The sequence below is a fragment of the Oenanthe melanoleuca genome, chromosome 2 (genome assembly GCF_029582105.1).
Source record: "Oenanthe melanoleuca isolate GR-GAL-2019-014 chromosome 2, OMel1.0, whole genome shotgun sequence".
Lineage (NCBI taxonomy): Eukaryota > Metazoa > Chordata > Aves > Passeriformes > Muscicapidae > Oenanthe > Oenanthe melanoleuca.
In genome coordinates this window covers 38,228,329-38,248,930 of record NC_079335.1, presented here as the reverse complement: position 1 = coordinate 38,248,930, position 20,602 = coordinate 38,228,329, and the positions used below count along the sequence as shown (strand labels likewise).

General features: G+C 40.0%; 1 protein-coding gene across 5 annotated transcripts in view; it reads left to right on the top strand.

Annotated features, from left to right (window-relative positions):
- The window catches only part of LYN (LYN proto-oncogene, Src family tyrosine kinase), a 50,141-nt gene that overhangs the window by 27,884 nt on the left and 1,655 nt on the right, over positions 1-20,602 (top strand). For all 5 annotated transcript variants that reach the window (XM_056484395.1, XM_056484399.1, XM_056484398.1 and 2 more), the window contains exons 9-12: positions 4,017-4,199; positions 5,696-5,772; positions 13,894-14,047; positions 15,401-15,532. In XM_056484395.1, coding sequence (XP_056340370.1) covers positions 4,017-4,199; positions 5,696-5,772; positions 13,894-14,047; positions 15,401-15,532 — 546 coding nt within the window. The remainder of the gene's footprint in view (positions 1-4,016; positions 4,200-5,695; positions 5,773-13,893; positions 14,048-15,400; positions 15,533-20,602) is intronic.

The window sequence follows — 20,602 nt, the reverse complement described above, 5'->3', positions numbered from 1 at the left end:
TGTCTGGAAGACACAAAGCTGTGAAGGGGTCTCTGATAATCCATGGGAGAGTGTCAGTCTGACAGGAATGTCATTGCTTTGAAGAGGTTCTCTCATTCAGGAAAGCAAAGCACAGACTGCTGCTGTTTGAGGGGCAAATTATACACACACCACTGCAGTGTCAATCAGAAAGCTCCAACTGAGTCTTAGGTGCAATCTTTTGGTATAAATCATGTAAAAAGTGGAAGCAACTCTGCAATATCATATGGCCAAATTCAGCCTTTTATCTGCCTTCATGAGCAATGGCTTAAGAAACCCTCTAGCTATGATATACATGGTATATGTATATATATGATAGGACACGTTTCAACCATTGTGCAGTTATTTCTGTCTAATAAACCAAGGCAACAAATGTTTAATTTACACTGGAACACTGTGGAAGACTTTGTGGTGAGAGCTAATCAACTGCTTGAAAATGCAGATTGTTTTGGGAACTGACTACTTCTGCACATACACACAGAGAAGAATAAAACTTTAAAAGGTGTTTCTGCTTCAAGATGCTTCCTCTTGTTTGTGTCATTATTTTAACATCTAAATTGAGCCTGAACCCTGTGTCTGAATTGCTGCACTGTGAGAAAAACTAATGTACTGTGAAAGCGATTGCTGTGTTTCCTCTTCTTTGCTTTCTGTCTGAAGAGAAAGAAGATGATTTGCATGGCACAGATCCTATCAAATCAGGAGCATGGTTAATCCTAGAACCAAGGAAGCTCAAGAAGGAAAAGCATATTAGGCCAGCTGTGTGGTGCAGGGTGTCAGCAAGCACTGTGTATTGTAATGATTACCCAGGGATTTAGGGAGTTATGTGGAGGTACAGAGCAATAATCTGGTTGTGCTGTCCTGATTCCAGAGCTGCTTGTTACACTGCTTCCTTACTGAGAAAAAATATTTTTCAGCCATTGTGTGAATTAGAGAGAAATATTGTTCCATGGCTTAATTACTAAATAGATTTCTTCTTGATAAAGCATACTTAGAATTGTGGTTTCAGAGGGAACAGTGTCCCACTCAGAGGAATTGTGCTTTTTGGTAAAGAAAGATGTAGAGCTACTGGGCAAAATCCAGCCAAGAGGCACAAAGATGATGAGGGGACATGGAGCATTTCTGTTTTGAGGAAAGGCTTAGGGGGCTGTTATCAGTGTCTGTAAACAGCTGAAGGAGGTGTGCAAAGTGGATGGAGCCAGGCTCTTCTCAGTGGTGCCCAGGGCCAGGGGCACAAGGTGGAGCACAGACAGTTCCTTCCCACACTCACTATGTGAGTGACCAAGCACAGGCTGCCTGGAGGGGTTGTGCTGTCTCCATTCCTGGAGGGAATTAAAAGCCAAATAGACAGAATCCTGAACAACAGCTCTAGGTGTCCGTGGGGGTATTGGGCACAGATGTCTTCTTCAGGTCCTTTCTGTGTTTCTGAGAGACATGGGAATATAGAGATAATGCTGATACTGCAACATGAAGATATGCAATTATGGCTTTTATAGTCCTTTCTTTTTAGTCTCTCTATAACTACTTTCTGGGCTTCCATGTGGACATCTTCCTCTTGAAGAGTTTGGAGGAAATTAACTTCCATAGTTGGAAGGAGTAAGAAAATCCTAGGAACAAAAGGCCTTGGCCTGATTTAGCCTATGCAAAACTCAGGGGACAACCTGGCTCCTCAAGATATTGCTCTGTCAAAGTAATAGTGATCAACTCCAAAATAAATACCTGAAACACTAATTTTTTGGAGAATTCAATTCTAACATGTAGAGAACATGGTTTGTTGTGTGAGACATCATCACACAACACTTAGGCTTTCATGCTGTTGCTTGCTTCACATTTGATCTTTAAGAGTAGCTAAAACTGCAAAGAGACTGACTTCCTGCCGTGGTATGAAAGGTTTTTAGACCATGGAGTTCAGTGCATCTGGGCAGCTACTTTAGTGATGTCATAGACCAGAGCAGCACTACAGGAGCAGGGTCTATGTTTTATGTATTTTCTGTTCCTAGTGTGAACTGATATGATGTGAATCATGATGCTCTGTGCTATTAATAATCCATGAAGAGAATTCTCAAGCAGGGCTTAGAGGAAAGTTAACAAGGCAAATGCAGCAATTATGGTGTAGGTTATTAATGAGTCACATCTTGCTTGCATCTCAGGTGTAAAAGATTCTCTTACTCAATAATTTCTGAATTAGAATATATGTTATGTGTGCTTTGGAAGTGTATTTTCTTCTGCAGCTGTTAGAAATATCAGAGTGTGCTCATAGAGCTCATGACCACCTTATTTTGGTGTCCCATCCCTCTAACACAGGATGAAATAAATGAACTTGAGAGAAATCAAGATCAGGTATTTCTAGTGCTTTCACCAGCTCTTTGTTTGTACATTACCACCAGAGGGTCAAGGCAGACAGAAAACCTCAGTATCACAGAGATGTTGTAGTAAAGCAAACTGCTTGTAAAAAAGACCTGAGTTTGATGGATATCTTTAGTGAATGTAAAATACTGTTACATAGTTAATGTTAAATATGCTAATCATAATTTCCTCACTGAAAGAGTTGTATGAATTAGTATATTCAGTAGAGAATTCAACAAATTGAGAGTAGAGCTTGTGTTCTGTTTTAGGGCATGGGATGGAATAGTAGAAATGATACAAAGAATCTTTCTGCTTCTTAAACAGAGAGGAAAATATTTATTATCTGTTTTTCTGATGGTTATAAATCATATACCTGAGCTTTAACAGTGGATTTGACCTGTAGCTGTAATTTCTTACTATTAGGTAACTTAGAGAAATGTCTTTGTTATGTTTTGACCTGTCTATGTTTGGAAAAATAAATTTAATAATCATGCAGGCTAATATTTTGTGATTGTGGCATAGTGCCTCTTCTCAGGTGATGATCCTTCTTCAAAAAAAGACGTAGTGCTTGGAGCAATAGTTTAAGATCTGGAAACTAGGTCCTTGCTTTGCCTCTGATTTCTTTTATTGGATGATAAATAGCATAAGGAAATGGTGGATTCCAGTTTAGAGGTGTATCCATCATGGTGATGATCCAGATTGCTGCTGAATAAGGAAATGAGGCAATTTTGTTGAGTCATGAAGGTTTTGCCTCTTCTGAGAAATAGTTCTGCAATGTTGCACTGGGTATTGTGGGAATAAAAGTTGCATTTATATCCCTTTTTTGCACTATTTTTTTAAATTTTATTTTTCAAATTAAATTACTTCACAAGATAAATTTTAGGATCAGTGATTGCAACTCTATTTTTAATACTGTTTTAACATTTATTTAATGTTTGCCAAAGATTAAACTTGACAATAATTTGCTGCTTTTCTCTCTTTACTGATAGTTGCTTTTTATATGATTAGCAAGTTCCATTTGAAGGTGTGCTAAACAGAAATGAACCACAGCCACAGTCTCCCCCACTCCTGGCATGGAGTGATAAGAAGTTATCAAGTTTTAAATCTTGTGCTGAGCACTGCAGGATTGCAGTCCTGGCAGAGTGTCCTTGCTGGTCACGAGAACCATCTGGCTGCACTTTCCTGTAATGCTCCATTTTGAGCACTAAGGGTTACAGGAAGGATTATAAGCATGAGACTGGCATGCATGAAATAAGTGTAACCATGGGATTTCAGATGCTTCAGAATCTTTCAGCCAGTCCTTGGACTCTGTTGTTCTGAGGCAGTTTAAGTGGACATTCATTGCCTTGACCAAGTATTTTAGGGGCTACTTGTGAATAGAAACTTGGTATGAAGTAAGATTATTTGCTTGGTTTTTTTTTTTTTCAGATAACTGATTTCTAAAAATAGGGAATGGATCATTTTTCTCTGTGGTGCTGTATAAGTTGCAAAACAAAAAGGAATTCTAGCATAAATATTTGTGCTACATGTGGCACTTGCTTCCAGGCTCTTAGCTATTCCTGGAATCCAGCCTCACCTGCTTTACAAATCCCTGCTCCTCGGGACCCTGTGGGCTGCAGTGGCTCCAGGGCACTGATCCTGCTTCCTCCTTGCAGGTTATTATCACAGCAGTACCAAAGTGGCTGTGAAGACTCTGAAGCCTGGAACAATGTCTGTGCAAGCCTTCCTGGAGGAAGCCAACCTCATGAAAACACTTCAGCATGATAAGCTGGTTAGGCTTTATGCTGTGGTGACCAAAGAAGAGCCTATTTATATTATAACAGAATTCATGGCAAAAGGTGAGAAAATCATTGGATCTGCATGCTGGTTTGGGCTGAGGTAGAGTTAATTTTCTTCCCAGCAGCTTATGGGGCTGTGTTTTGGATTTGTACTGAACACAGTGATGATAACATAGAGATGTTTTGGTTACTATTCAGCAGGGCTCACACAGAGCCAAGGCCTTTCCTGCTTTTTGTGCTGCCACTTTTTGTGCTGCTGCCACTCTCTGGGTGTGCATGGGAGGCTGGGAGGAGGCACAGCCAGGACAGGTGACCCCAGTCACCAAAGGGATATTCCAGACCATGTGGCATCATGTTCAGTATATAAATCTGGGGAAAGAAAGAAGAAGGAGGGACATTTGGAGTGACAGTGTTTGTTTTCCTGAGTTACCATGACATGTGATGGGGCCCTGCTCTCCTGGAAATGACCAAACACCTCTCTGCCCATGGGAAGCACTGAAATAAGTCTTGGTTTTGCTTTGCTGGTGTGCACAGCCTTTGGTCTTCCTCTTCCTATCAATCTCTATCTCAGCCCATGAGTTCTCTGCCTTTTACCCTCCTGATTCTCTCCCAGTCCCACAGGTGGGGAGTGAGTGAGTGGCTGCATGGAGCCTGGTTGATGGCTGGGTTAAACCACAACAATCTGCAAGCAATAGTTTAGCGAACTCTTCTGCTTCTCCTAAACTAGTTCCCTTTCTTTTTAAAGACAGGAATGAGAGAGTTATTTTTGAAAGTTCAAATATTAAGGGAAGGAACAGCTATCCTTAAGATGAACTCAGGCTTTAATTTTATGACTCACTACTGCATTTGTGAGATAAACCACTTTTGCAGTTTGCTTAAATGCAGCATTTTCTTTTGTTGCCAAATCAGAGGATAGCCCCCAGAATAGCTCTGGTTCTTTGGACTCTCCCTACCTAACTTTTGTTGCTGGTATCATAGCAAGGCAATTAAAACAAACCTTAGGAATTGCCTTATGAGGAATTTGAATTGATAAAATTGTGTGTAATGAGGTGAGTAAGGAATGATCCTGCAAGGGTGGCTGCCCTACTAAGAAATGACTCTATATAGCATTACTACACAAAATATGTGAAATTTCCTTCTCAAATTATCTTGGGTAGTAGTTTTACTTGTTTTGTTCTGTTTTCAAGCAGTTTTGCTGGTAACTTAATGATCAAATGTTGAGGCACTTAGTCTGTATGACTTGGAAAGGATGGATGTATGTGATTCTCCTAGACAGCTTTCCTGATGGTCCACAGAGTAGGGTGCTTATTGCACCATTGAACTGAGATATGGTCACATGGGAGTTTTCTGCAGCCAGGGAAATAGCAAAACTTGAATGTCTGGTGTGTTGATTTGGGTGTTCCTGTAGTTAAATCCTGCAGAGGGACTGGCTTACTGTTGTCAACTTGAAGATACATCAAAATACATCAGTTTTGTTATCCATAAAATTGGGGAACCAATGTGACCTTTATTTTTGTAATAAGATGCACTGATTTAATCTTTCTCTGTTTTGACAGGAAGTTTGCTGGATTTTCTGAAGAGTGATGAAGGAAGCAAATTGTTGCTTCCGAAGCTAATCGACTTCTCTGCTCAGGTAAAACTAAAAATATGCTCAAAATTATAGAGGGTTCCTGCTCTTAGAGTCTAAAACTCATACTAGGTCATTTTATTCTAAGGATTTTTTACATTAAAAAAAGGCAATTTACAGATCAATTGTGAGTAAATTTGGTTAATTGAAAGGAGGAAATAGATGGAAGAGGTTTTAAAGGGAATATGTGGTTCTGCTTGTCTCTTAGATACTGCTGGTGACCTGTTTAGATGGCAGCAGTACCCAGCTGCCTTCCTTTGTGAAAAGGCTGTTTTCAACTTGAGCAGCCACAAATTGAAAGTGTGAGGACAAGTTTATGAGTTTTGCTCAGCAGATTCCTTCAGAGTTAACAAAAGTGTCATTTTTTTACTTCTTAAGTTTGGTTAACTGGCCAAACTCCTCTTAACCTCAGTGTACTCTTCTTGGTTTCAAATTCTTAGGTAAATAATTGTGAAATGGTATTTCAGGTACTAGTGTATGATTTATGAACAGGGATGATTGTTTCAAAATGTGAAAATTATCTCTGTCTTAACTGAAATCTGAGGAGAGAATCCAGAGTGATTTGTGTGCCAAAACCTGAATCAAAGGTCCCAGAGTTGATGTTTTGTCTTGAACAGTAACCAAAATTAGGTGTCCAGGGAGGCATGTAACAAAAATAAAGTAATGATTCTGCTTTTGCAGGTTGTAATTCATGTTAGTGGTAGGTAATGAGGGCATTTCTGGTAGGTTATTTTTGGCAAACCTATTTTGGGGTTATCTTTTAATGCATTAGAGTTTACAGATTGTTGTACCCTATTATGTTAACTCGTTATAACTCATGTGGAAAGATGGGAAAACATTAAAAGGTGGAATACAGCATTAGGAATTTATACCAAAAATTCACAATAAGAATATTATATAAATGTTTTATGTAATTATTGCCATACAAATAATTATAGGATTAGATATTAGGAAGTATTTCTTTACAAAGAGTTGTCAAACACAGGAACAGCCTTCCTAAGTGATCAATGCCCAAACTTGTCATATTTTAAAAGTAATTTGGTCAATGTCCTTATAAGTGTCCTTAATATAGAGTTTAACTTCTGGTTAAAGAGGCCTGAAGTGGTCAATCAGTTGGACTAGATGATCACTGAAGGTCCTTTACAACTGGAAACTATTGTATTCTTCAGTATATTATATATCACATATTGTTATATTGGTGTTCCATATATCAAATGTAGGTTTTTATTTCACATAGACTCAATGGAAGTGTTTTTATTCCTATAATTATTGTTTTAGTGTGGCTATAGGCTCTTTAAATTTTTCTGGACTCCTTGGGTAGTTTGTGAATTTGTTTTTAGTGGGATAAAAGCTTAGATGTGGAAAACCTGCTGAATCCTAGGTCATGGTCTGAAGAGATGAGTAACAGGGGGCAGAAAAGAAAATAAAAGATAGCTTTGAAAACAGCGTAAAATTCAAGAGAGAAAATAATATCTGTGAGCATTGATATGAGAAGAGACCTGAGATATGGAGAGAAAAGTACATGTGGTTTCACAGCAGATCTTTTTGTAGGAGTTAGGGATGCTGTGTTCATTTTAAGTTAATACTGTGTTTTTAGATATTTAAGGCTTGAAAAGAGCAATGGACTAAAGAGCAACTCTGTGCACATCTTGGTTAAATCACTTCAAGATAAGAAGGGTCAGAGATTGTCATTCACAAAGCTTTGAAGGTCACTTCAAATGGAGATCATTGTCACCCTGGTCTGACAGCAGCTCTCAGAGCCAGTTCCTGCACTTGGCTCAGAGGCCAGGACCTGGTGCTGCACAGGTGATGTGACAAGCCCCTCTTGTCATAGGAGATGCATCAAGAGGAATTCCTGAACTGGCTTGCAGTCATCCTAAGGGGATGCTCAGGAATGCCTCTCTGAGGGTTTCTGGCTGAGGCCCAAACAAAACTTTGGAACAGAGATACTGGGATTTTTGTTATGGAAAGAATTTGTAGGGGTTTTGAGCACATTTAAAGAGCCCTTAATGCCACTGTGAGATAACAGAAATAGACTTGCAGGCTGCATGTGTGTGGTTCCAGACCAGAGATTTCCCTCTTACCTACATAGATATTCCACCAGTCTTCTCTGTCTCTGGCAGTCTGAATTTATTGGTAGCTCTTTAGGGCAAAAGTTGGACAAAAATCTTTTCAGTCTTCTGCTAAGGTAACCTGTGAATCACACTTTTCCTGAATGGAGGCTGTGTGTAAAGGAGAACACAAAATGTGTGTAGTTTTTTGGTGTGACTGGTTTGTACAAATGGAACACTAATTTATTCTTACAGAAGTGATGTTAACCTCTGCAGAGTGAAGGGGAAAGAAATTTGGAGAGGTATGTTACAAAGGAAGTTAAAATGAACATGGAAGGAAGATTGTGGTGAAGATTCTTATTCTTAGATAAGATCAGGCTTTTTTTTTTTTTTTTTTTTTCTCTTGGTGGACACACACTTGAGGTTTTCATTACTCTCTGATCACACCATTCTGGCAAAGCACTTTGCCAGGCTATCCCAGCTTCTCAGGAACACTGAAAATGCAAGAAATGGTAGCTGAGCATTAGCTTATTTTTACCATCATCCATCAGAGAAGGGACTGGGAATGGGAGAAAGGGAGAGGAGGATGTGGTCTCTGTGACTATGAGCTGGCTAAAGAATATAGTGCAGGCAATTGTAGAGGAAGCCCTGGCTGAAGGTGATTTTCCAAGTGAAGAGCACTGGGTTGTTGTTTGCATTGCCAGGCTGTTGTATAGTGCTCCACTCTCTGAGTTCATTACACCTTTGCCTTGCAGAGTCTTGAAAAAAATTATGTGTTTGCAAGTGGTGAAACATTCTGACTTTGCAAAATGAGAACTTCTCCTCTAGGTGAAATAAACAACTTTTTAAAAATAAGCATTTTTCAAGCAAGTAATCAAATACACTCCTGCTCAGTACTGACTTAGCTGTCTAGTTAGGTGAACACTCTGCAGATGAACATTTTTGGCAGAGACAGCTGTTACTGGGTTACACTCACACCTAGTGCCTACCTTAACTTACAGCTGTGGATTCTGGACCTTGGTGGTTTACTTTCTGTACTAATGGTCATGATTTATGAAATTGGGTTTGTGGGCAAGATGGCAAGAGAATGCCTGCTAGGAAGGTGGTCCAGCTCAGTTTCTAAAGCAACCTGCTCTCTGACAGAGCTGAAGGTGTCTTTTGTATTTTAATCAGTGCATATGGATAGGGGCTGGGGGGATTTAATGTTAGCTATGCATGGCAAAGACAATTTTATCCATTGGAGATGAATGTTAGAAGTCTCTGAAATGAGAATGTTTTAAGGGACACTGAGTTTTGCAAACATTTCTTCAAGCACATACTACAGAGTAGAGCTGTGGCATCTCCTGTAGAAGTCAGCACCAGCCTGGCTCCTTCAGTTCCTAAAGCAACTGGAAGAGTCAGGGTTTTACTAGTTCTGTCTTGCCTCAGAGGCAATTTACCAGAAGAGCCTCCAATTCTTTTGTTGCCATGAGAAGGATTATTGGAGCAGTGAAAAAACAGCAACGAGACACTCTCTTGCTTGGTGCAGGAAAGAGCAAGAAAGAGCAATTTATTGAAAGAAGCCATTGCCTTAAATAAGGCAGTTCATGCAAAACAAAATACAGACAGATCATTGGTCAGAGAAAGAGACACCTCTGGCTTTCCCATGGACCTTGCAGGTGTTTCTCTCTGTTATGATTATTTTTGTTATGTTTACAGTAAAGGAAAAGGCTCTAGCCTGGGAAAAATCCTGGCTGGAGCTGAAAAAGTTTCATGGCTTGAGAAAAATACTTAGAACTTGAGAAAAAGGCGTGGCAGATTTTGCCTAGGCCTTCAGCAGTGTCCACAATTCCCCCTTTTAGTTTTTAAAAAAGAAAAGAAAGAGAAATGTTTGTAATCCTTCACAGGGCCCTTGCAAAGGAGAACAAGCACCCCTCCTCAGGAGATTTGTGGATACCTGAAATGCCTAGGGAACTCTTCATACCTGGTGCTTTTAACAAACTTAATTCTAAAACTTAATTCTAATTACAATGACAAAAAACCCATCATCATTCACCAAACTTATCAAATAGTAAAAAATCCACTACTAAGTGATTATTCTAATACAACGAGAACTGCTGCCATTCACCAGAACACATATCAACAGTTCCAACAGGAACAGATGAATGTCCATTCCCTGCTTGAAGAGGGATCATCTGGTCATTGTTTTCTTGAGAAAAATACTTAGAACTTGAGAAAAAGGCCTGGCAGGTTTTGCCTAGTGCCCACATTCTTTGTTTCACATTTCCTGAATTCATGGTTGCTCCTGCTTGATTAGATCTGCTGGAAACGTAGGGCACGAATTCAGTGAACCTTTTGTATGTGTAAACTCTTCCTGCTTCTTATGCAAATCCATTACCTTCCAGGTAAGACTCCTGTAGGGGCTGTGCTTAGGAAAATGATACCTGTTTTTACTAAACAAACTCTTAACTTTTGAAAGCGTCAAAGCTTAGTCCTAAAACCAGTCATTTCTTTCTCATGCAGTGCTGATACTTTCATTATTTCTTCTATGATCTACAGCTTGACTGGCAACTTCTTTCTGTCTTCCAAGGCTACAGTGCCATTGAAAAAATAGTAAACTTAGAATAAAATTAATAGAGATTTTTTGATGCAGTGTTTTAATCCCTCTCTACCCTCCTTTTAAAAATCATAGTAGAAAGTCATACCTAGATTATAATTAATTTTAAGTCTCATTTGGCATTGTGACATTTCCACTGTGTATTCCTTTTCATACTTCTTTGATTTTTAATGATACACTCTAATGTTCCAGTGCATAATTATATACATTACTTTTACAATAATTTTTTTCCCTCTGAATCTGCTGTAACTACATAGCTGCTTGACTGGGGCAAGAGGAATATGATTTTTGCAACCTTTCCTGACTTCACCTTTAGAATAAGCACTGCTGCAAACTGAAAATTGTTACTACACTGATGTATCATTTGAAGATATTTGTCCTTTGCAACAGCTCTCAATGGCCAGATACAAAGGGTCTATACCCTCTTCACAGACAAAGAGTAACGTGAAGATGAACTGTCTTTTTCAAAACTCTATGACCAAGAAGTATATTTGATTTTATTATGCATGGACATTGTTGAAAGGTTATTGAAAGATTTATCCCAGACCAAAGACAGCCCTGTCCAGATCAATAACACCTCCACATCAAACCTTTCAAAGACTGTTGCAGACTGTTTTTAGTGAAGCTCATCCCTAGGATCTGAGAGAATTACCAGATTTAAGGCAGTGTGAAACTCAGGGTATGCTCCATTATTTCCTCTGCTTAAAATGCACAACAGGATGCTTGTGTCCACCCTCAGTGTTTTGCACTCATTTCTATTCTGGTTTTTGGGCTTCTTTACCTGCTTTGGCAGGAGCATCCCACCCAGCTGTGGGCCAGAGCAGCCCTCGTGGGCAGCTGGGAGTGGCTCTGAGGCCACTGTCCCACCCCACTGGGATTTTAGCTGGAGCTTTACAGTTACAGAGGTTGGCTTATGGAGTGATGCATTTTCTCCTGGAGGACTTTTCTGTCATTCTTACCCTGGGTGCATAGTTCCTACTATGTAGAGATAAGTTTGGGTTGTTTTTTAAAAGGATTTAATTTGGGTATTTCTAAAAGTGTGTGTCAGTAGTTCATTAAAGGTGATGGGGAACTGCCCTTCTTGGCAGTAACACTTGAGCAGTGTAGGCAGAATTCTCTTTTAAAGGCCACAAAACATATCTCTGAAACCCAAATTAGCTTTCTCATCCTGCTCCTGAATAGATGTTGCATGTAGCTGAACAGTCTTGACAGGTACCAATGATCATTAAAAGAGAGGGGGAAAGGCTTTAATTTTCTTTTGTTCATATGAATTTCTCCAGCATTAACATTTCATTTGGCAATGAAAACCCAACAATAATCATTAGAAGTTATCACATGGGCTCTGGCACCCATTCCCTCAATCAAAAAAATCTCAATTTTCTTCTTCCTTCTTTTCCCATAAGCAAAGGTTTAACATGACCAGATGTGTGAATTTGGTTGTTTGGTTGTGTTTCCCCTCCTTCTCTGATTCAAAAATTCCTTGCTGTTAATATTTTCTTACTTTGGTACTTTCTGCATTTTTCAGTGAATCTAGCACAAATAAGAGGAAATGAAATCATCTTTCCAATGGCTTTTCTTGGTTGGACTCAGAAACTAATTATCATGAGCACAAATGTTTATTTTGTGAAGTGATTCTTCATTCTCTATCCACAGTTTACCCAAATGTTATATCTGTGCAGGGAAGAAGGAGGGAAGCTGGTTCCTCTGTGGTGTTTGCTGTATTTTTGGTGGCATTTTTATTTGCATTTTGGGTGGATCTGCCAGGCTGGGCAGTGCAAACTCAGCATTGATCTCACAGCAAAACCTTCCTTTCATCTCTGCTTCCTCCCAAACCCATGTAGGCAGAGCAGACTCTACATTAAATACTGCTCTTCTATTATGTCTGAGAGTCCCTGAGAAGACTTTCTGTGGCAATTATTCACTTGTAGCTACTTCCTTCATTAGTAAATGTTTTACTTATTTCTAGAAAATGTGAAATGCAGGTGTTGCTCATTCTCTTCATCAGAGTTTCTTCTTGGTTTAGTGTGAGAACCCCCCTGCACTGTACCAGGGCAATGTCACACTTCTCTGCAGAGTGTATCTGCTGTAAGAAGAGGTTTGCAGTGGAAGGAAGTGAGAGGGCAAGTGGCTCTGTTTTTCCATTGCTTAAACCAAAAAAGAGGAACAAAGGCAGTGTAGCTTTGTGCTGTAAGTGGTGGCAGCGTTTGCCTTGGCAGTACCCGTGGGGACTTTTGAAAAACGAATAAGCAGAAGTGATGCTCAAGTTCTCTTCAGATTTGGTCAGCTGCTCTGCCTGCATTGCTGCCCAGCTGAAAGGAGCCCCTCTGGAGCTGGGGAGGGATCTGTGCACTCTGCTCCTCAGGTGCACAGGAAACAGACTGGTGGAGTGCCAGGGACTGGAGCACCCTCACTGCTTTCCTGCTGCTCCACTGGCAGATCTGATGTGGGTGTTCCCCAAATCGTGTGGCCAAGGGGGGTCTGGCACCCCCACAGACACCCCAGAGAGGCTCCTGTGGCACAGATGGAACCTTGCCTGAGAGTGTAACATCACCAGTCTAACAAGAAAGATAAAAACTGATGGTTCCCAAAGACAGGGTTTCTTTTTCTTTCTTCTTAGCTCCTCTTAAACTGTTGGACAGAATACAGTCTACACATCAGTTTTATTGCTCTGACTTTAGAAATTATTATTTCAGTTTCTTTTTCTTTTTTTTTCCCCTGTAAAGGAAAATGTTTTTCTCAGGAAAAAAAAATTAAAAAATAAGGTAGCCTGGAAAAATGTCATCCCCTGTGCATATTTTGAGGTTATTAATCCTCTTTAATTTGGTTTGGAAATCAATTTGGGCTGCTGAAATGCAGATTAGATTTACTTATGATACTATCTGAGAGCTGGCTGTTGCCAAAACCTCCTCATGTATGAACAGGTACTTATTGTTGTAGAAGAAAATAAAGTTGTTTCCCCTGTCTTAGTAATTGCTTCCTGATTGTCCAGGCTTGTATTGTGTAGGTAGAAAGTTGTTGGGATTTAAAACTTTCTCTGCACTGTTGCTTTATCAGCTCTTGCTTCATTAGAACACCTGTATCCTAAGTGATTAATTCGTTCTATTTTCTTAGTATTTAGAAAATAAACTGGTTTATAATTTAGGAAAGGGGATATTTTAATAGAAATTCTAGGAATATTTTATTCGAGATTCTGTTTCAGGAAATGTCTTTCATACATATGTAATCCTGCCAGCTGTTATTCACCCAAATAATTCTTTCAGAGCTGCTGCTGTAAGCAGAGTTTTGCAGGACTGGATCTGTGCATAGGTTTTTCCATGGCAATCCCCCCTTTCCTGGTTTCCATCTAAAAAATTCTCCAAAGACATCAGTAATGAATAAATGGATGTGGCTTTGCTGATACCTTTGAAGAAAGAGGGATCAGACCTGCTAATGGAGCTGTATGGAATTGAAATACCAAAATAGTTGTTCTTTTGCTTACAGATTGCAGAAGGGATGGCATACATAGAAAGAAAAAATTATATCCATCGAGATTTGAGAGCAGCAAATGTGCTGGTTTCAGACTTGCTGATGTGCAAAATTGCTGATTTTGGACTAGCAAGGGTGATTGAGGACAATGAATACACAGCAAGGGAAGGTATGTATTTCTATTTTTGTCTTTAAAACTTCAGCCTCTGGGAGGCAGTGAGGCTGTATCTAACAGAAATATGGTCACCAAGGATAGAAAATGCTTCCTGGGGACAGCACTCTAATGCCAACAACTTCTAAAATGAATAAAGGAAGCAAATAACCTCTCTGTGCTGCCCAAGCTTTTTATCAGTTTATTTTTAAATAAATTTGAAAGACAAAGACAGCCAAGAGTATTTAACTACACACAGTTTTTTCCTAAATTGAACAAAGTAATTGCACAGTCACAGCTTCCATCTCACAGAATGAAAGGCCAAGAAACTGTGATCTTTAAACATCCTTGAGTGCCATATGAACCTCCTTTCACCTAGGGAAAGGAAGAAGCCCTAGCAGGTATATTTGCTGGTAACAAGAAGAGCTTTAGCAGAACTGATGACCTCTGGAAGCTGTTTGAGGAGCTGCAGCACTAATTTGCATGTTCAGCAGCATAGTTGGGACACTGGAAGGCTGGGTCATGTCCCTGCTGTGCACAGGGATGGGAGGAAACAGGGTTGGCAAAGAGGGAAAACATACTATAAAAGATGTATGTCTGGGTTTTGCCATGAGTGTTTTGCTAATGTTGTCAAGGATTCTTTCAAGAAGTGCATTGTTGGTAGTAGTGAAAAGTTTTATTTTTGCTTCCATGCATAAGGGTGACTTTCCAGAGTGGTTTGCTGGCTGGCTTTCCCCTTCTTTTAAAGACACTGCCTCAGGTTTTCACAGTCTGGATGGATCTGTGGTAACTTAGGGCAAGAGGGGAAGTACTAAAGCACAAAAAAGAATAGAACAATGCACTACAGCTGAGATTCAAGGAGCATGAGCTCTTCAGCAGTCACTGAGTTACAGTAATTCAACAGAGCAGGAAGGCTCTGATTAAGCAGTTTTCAGAGGTACAGAACTATATCTGTGAGTTTCAGCAAGCTCTGGACATTGCATATTGATTAAAGTAACTTCTCAGATTATAAATTTTTTATGTCAAGTTTCTTTGATGTGTTTTCTGCTATCAGAAAAGTTTCCTAGCTCACCTGGTATTTTGTGCCAGAATGTTAGAGCTGGCTTAAAAGGGCTTAGAGAGATTCTGCTTGTATTACTCCTCGTTGTCAAATGAATTAATGTAGTATTCCCAACAAAGGCTGCCTGAATGTTTTTATTTAACTGAAAGGAGTTTGCTTTTATATGGCAGTTTCTGGAATCAGTTAGTTAGATATGAAAGACAGTAATTTAAGATATGACTTTTTAAGGTATTTCTTGCTACTGCTTTTGCATCTATGGCTGAATGTGAAATGGATTAAAGTGACTATTTGAGACTCTACTCTTTTTTTAGGTGCAAAATTCCCTATTAAATGGACAGCACCAGAGGCAATTAACTATGGATCTTTCACTATTAAATCTGATGTGTGGTCATTTGGGATTCTCCTGTATGAAATTGTTACATATGGAAAGATTCCTTATCCAGGTATGGGCCTGTGGTTTTATTCTGTATTTTTACTTTGGTGTTAAAAGGCAAAGAAAATGTTCAGGTAAAGAGCTGGCATTTGACAGTAGTGACACCAATGATTGGAAAAATGTCCTACAGGTAATCTTACTGCTTTGAAAACTTAGTCACTATATGTGTAAGGCACATGCCTCTCCAGGGTAAATTTGAGCAAACTGGCTAATGGCACCATGGGTATATAATCATTTTTATATATTCTAAAGGAGTTACAGCTGCAGCAAATGCAGATCCTGCATTTTTGACATCTCTGTTTTGTGGGCAGTTTTGTGTCCCATGGCGAGGATGCAGTGCTGCAAGTTCTAGCAGTGCTCTGTAAGCTGCTGGAGATTTTAATAACTTAACATGTGAAGATACTAAGAAAGCATGTTTTCACAAGCAAATAGGCTGTAATAATGTCAGTGCTAGCTAGTCTAAGCAAATATGAAAGCAGACCCTAAAGCAATGCTGCTGTACCACTAGGACTGTTTGCTATTTGTTGTTCCATACAGTCAGGTACAACACCACAGGGGAGTGCACATCAAATGGAGCTGCATTAGCTGTGAGATGGCCAAGTGCTTCATGTTTCATTTTTCATTGTTGAACAAAATATATATTAATATTTCCAGCACACAGAGACACCTTGTATGACGGGGTTTTTTTATGCACAAAAAATTGTTACATCTCAGGCATAGATTATTAATTTTGGGCAGTAGACTGCATTCATTTAACCTTACTGAGGTTATGGGAAGTTGCCCTGAATTCCCTTCTCTTGTGGGCAGATGGAGAAAGTACAGCCATGTATGCATATCTCATAGGCAGAGTAACTTCTGAGAAGAGCCTTGGGATCCTGACAGGAAAAGGACACCAGGTATTTCATCCAAGCAAAGCTTTCCTAGTACTTCCAGTGCAACAGCTCTTGTTGTTTAAACAGTGAAAACATTTTCACCACTTCATGAGCAGCTGGAACTCTGCATTCTGAAGTGCCAGAGATGGCAAAGAGGCACTTGAGATGGTCAAGACCCGAGTCCCTGAAGTGACAGTAGGCTGAACACCTCTGGACACAGGGAGGTGGGAAATCCCACTAGACTCAGGCAGTGGGAAAGGGGTGATGGCAGCCAGCTTCACTCTGCTATGGAAGAGCAGAGTGGCTTTCCATACAAGAGGTAGAGCCAAACCAGACATTCTCATGGCACAGTTCTAGGCCAGGAAAACACTTAAGCTCAAGACCAGCCCCCTTAAACTTCAAGAGGTGATAGGGCTGCTTGCACAGCTGGGTGCTCTGGGTCAGTTTGTGGTGAGGGCTATGAAATACTTGACAGCACAGCAAGTCTTCCCAGAGCTCTTCTTAAACAGTGCTCATGTCCCAAGGAAGGATCAGAGGGGAGATGTGTGCAGCCAAGTAATGCATGGCTCTTCCCAAGGTCAAGGTACCTTTTTCTCCTTTAGAATTCCTGTGTGTACAGACAGTCCCTGCACTGAGCTGGGCTCACAAGATTATTTCTGAAAAATTTCTGTTTAGAAAATTTAGAAATTTAAAAAATGCTTTTCTGAGCAAACCTACAAAGTCACCTGGGAACCAGCACTACAAAAATACAAAGCCCAGTCCAATACTTAATTCTGCAGCTAGATCTGCTCTCTCTTTACCTTCCTGAGCCATATCAGGGTTTTATTTTAAGGACAAAGTCAATCTGTACAGCAGACATGGTTCTGCTGCACTGCTGTGGGAAAATCTCTCTTCTAGGGGAAGTCTGGACAATATTTTTTTAAAATGTGGGAGCATTTTTATGAGTATCATAAATACTCCATGCACTGTGAATTCATTTGTCAACCAGCAGTTACAAAAGGAAGGCTCTTAACTGCATTTTAGAATATTTTAATATTGCAGGCATTTTATTTTAATATTTGCAGGTATTGCTTGCATTTAAATGGAAGAAAAATATATATATATATTTTAAATAGAAGTATACATTGAAATAGCCTATTAGACTGAAAGTTGATTCTAAGAATCAGAATCACAGCAAAATACATGGGTGACCAATCTACTTTACATGAAGAGAGGTGACAGATTTGGGCAAATTTCCCCAGCATGGCAGTAGTAACCTGGTGATAGGTTGTAACCAGTAGCCTGGACAGAAACAATAAATTAATTTTTCACTTCTAATGGGAATGCTTCAAAATATTATTTTCAATTATTAACCAGCTCTAGCAACCAGAGTATTCAGCATATAGCTGCATATGAAGCAGCTGTTGAGAGTTGAAACTGGCAAGTAGCTAATACCTGTACTCAACTTGGTAGGAAGCATCTCTAGCCAGGAAACTTAGAGCTTTTGTGATCTTTGTTCTTAAATTCCAGCAGCTGTTTGCTCCTCCTGAGAAACTCAAAGCCATTAGTGGAACCACAGTTTGAGGAATTACCTCTGAAATATGAAACAAGTATCTGATTCTCTCGGCACATAAGTTGAATTGGTAGTTTAAACCTATTTTCTGTGTGATTACACAGTATGTCAATACTGGCACCATCCATAATTGCATTCCAGTTATATCTATATATTCTCCACAATGCAGAACCCTTTCTGTACAGTGGGATTCTTCCTCCACACCACTCTGTTCACATCATTTTCCCAGGCCCTAACATAAACAAATGTGCCTTTGTGAAACCTACCATGTACCACAACAAAAATTAACAGACATGTACCAAAACTTTAGCAATCAAGAGGGAGTAAGTGTGATAAATATGTATGTGGGATAGATTTCTTTTACTGATTAGGATGTAGATATGGTGAGACAAATAATTGTTTAGCTACAAAAAGAAGAAATTGAAACAGATTTTAAAAGTTCAACAAGTAACTATTTTGATAATACTACTTGGACTGTGGGTAACCCTTTTTTGTTTTAAATAAAACCCCAAACACATGGAAGTATGTACATGACATATTTACTATGGGATACCCACAAAAGTGTTTTCATTTTTTGCTTCTGAACTCAAATGGATATTAAACAGATTGTTCTTCTCAGGGTAGCTGAAACACAAATTTGTCCTTAGCATTCACTATGCAACAATCAGTCCTGCAGACAACAGATCTATGCACAATCCTATGAAGTACTTAAACCCAAAAAATCATCCCCATTCTGCATAAAAGCCCAGTAGCAGCAGTCTTTATGTAGCAGCACAGTTAAATAAGATCTTTTATGGAAAAATAACTGTTTTACTGCATATATTATATATAATCCATTTCTTTAGGTTCAAGCAGTCCAATCACTGTTCTTCATAAATGCTTTATTACCTTTCTTCCTGTATTTAATTTGTCTCTATATAGCAGTAATTCCTTATTCTGTGACAACATGCCCTTCCCCTACTTTGAAATACTTCTTTTCTGCACATGGGCAGTATTAGCTCAGGAAAACTTCCCTTCTCCTTCCAAAGAGGAACTGAAAATACAAAAGATGTGCCCAAAGTAAGCACTTTGATCCAGAGTCAGATTACATGGCTGAGGGTATTTTTGGAAAAGCTTAAAGCCAACAGGCTTGAGCTGAAGTCAACTATATGAACAATGGTCATCTTGAATAATCCAAGTAGTTATAGTGGATAAAGTTGTCATTTGGTTGTAATTCAAATGTGTCCTTACCTGCCAAGTGGCTTAAACCACAGCCACAGCAGTCAGACAATAGATACAAAGATCTGCAGAGTCTGCAGCAACAGAGCTGCACCAAGGATTCAGGGGAGCACCACACCTGCATCTCCTGTCTTGACCTTGCTCAGAGCAGAACCCATCCTGCCTCCTCTCAGCCCAGCAGAGCTGCTCCCTGCACCTCTGGGCAGCTGGTGTGAGCAGGAGCCTGTCCTGCATGGCCCTGAGCAGAGGCTGGATGGCCTGAGAAAACCTCACAGAGCTGTAGCCTTGTGCAGAACTGTACCACATGGAGTATTGAGCCTGTGGCTGGGAGGCCTGGGGCACCCTTCTCAAAGGGGAAAGCCTTCTCTGGTGAGCATGAATCTCTAGGCTGAAGAACAGGTGCTTCCTGCATGCCCAGCCCTCAGAACCAGCAGCAGTCACTGAGTACAGGAAAGAGTCTGTGTCCAGAGAAGGCAGTGCAATCACTGGGGTGATTAGAGTTGCAGAGGAAGGGACAAACTCAAAAGCAGGTTTCTGGGTAGGAAGTGGTGAGCCTAAAACAGCAAAAGCTGGTCCTAGGTACTGACCTCATGAGAGGAGGTGTTGAAATTGTTCTGTGAACCAGTCTCTCAAGGGTTTGATAAAGGGGGGAGGAGTGACAGGAAATAATAAAAAGGGGGAGGAGAATGGAGTCCAGGGCAGGACTCTCTCATGTGACATTAGCTGGCATGTGAGATGCAGGATGCACTGCTGGTACTTACTGTTCTTATCCTCTGAAAGAAAACCATAGCAGGCAATGCAAAGCTCAACACAGCTGGCAAGATGGTTTTGCATGAGAGGAACAGGACAAGAGGGGAAATAGCCTGTTGCAATTTTATGTGTGATTTCATGAGTGACTGTCCGATATCTTGCAATCAGCAGCATTTAGACAAAAGCTGATGTAGAAGAAAGCCTGAAAGGTTTGGGCAGGCTGACTGGCCATGTGGTCAGACAGGGAGGCTGCTCTCCATCTCAGGATGGATGGGTCTCCAGCAAGCAGAGCAGTAGCTCTGCAGCTAGAGATGAAGGCTGCTGCCAGGGTGGGCCTTTGCTGGGAATCACAACAGCACAGGAAGCAGAATAGATGGGGACAGAACTGGTCAGAAGAACAGAACAGAGATGGTTCTGGAGACAAGAATTGTGATTTTTCCCAGTCTTGTTAGAGGTTGTGATGCTCAGCTGCAGAAATGGAAAGGTTCCCACCAGGATGTTCAGAGCAAGTCTCTCATTGCTGGTACACACCTCAAACTAATTTATTGAATGCATGCTGGGAGTTACCTTTAATAAGTAGCAAGGGTATTAGAGTAGTGAGTGAAGATCTTTAGAGTGAAGTAAAAAAAAAAAAAAAAAAAAAAAAATTATACTCTAGGAATTGAGATCATTTCATCAAATCTTTCTT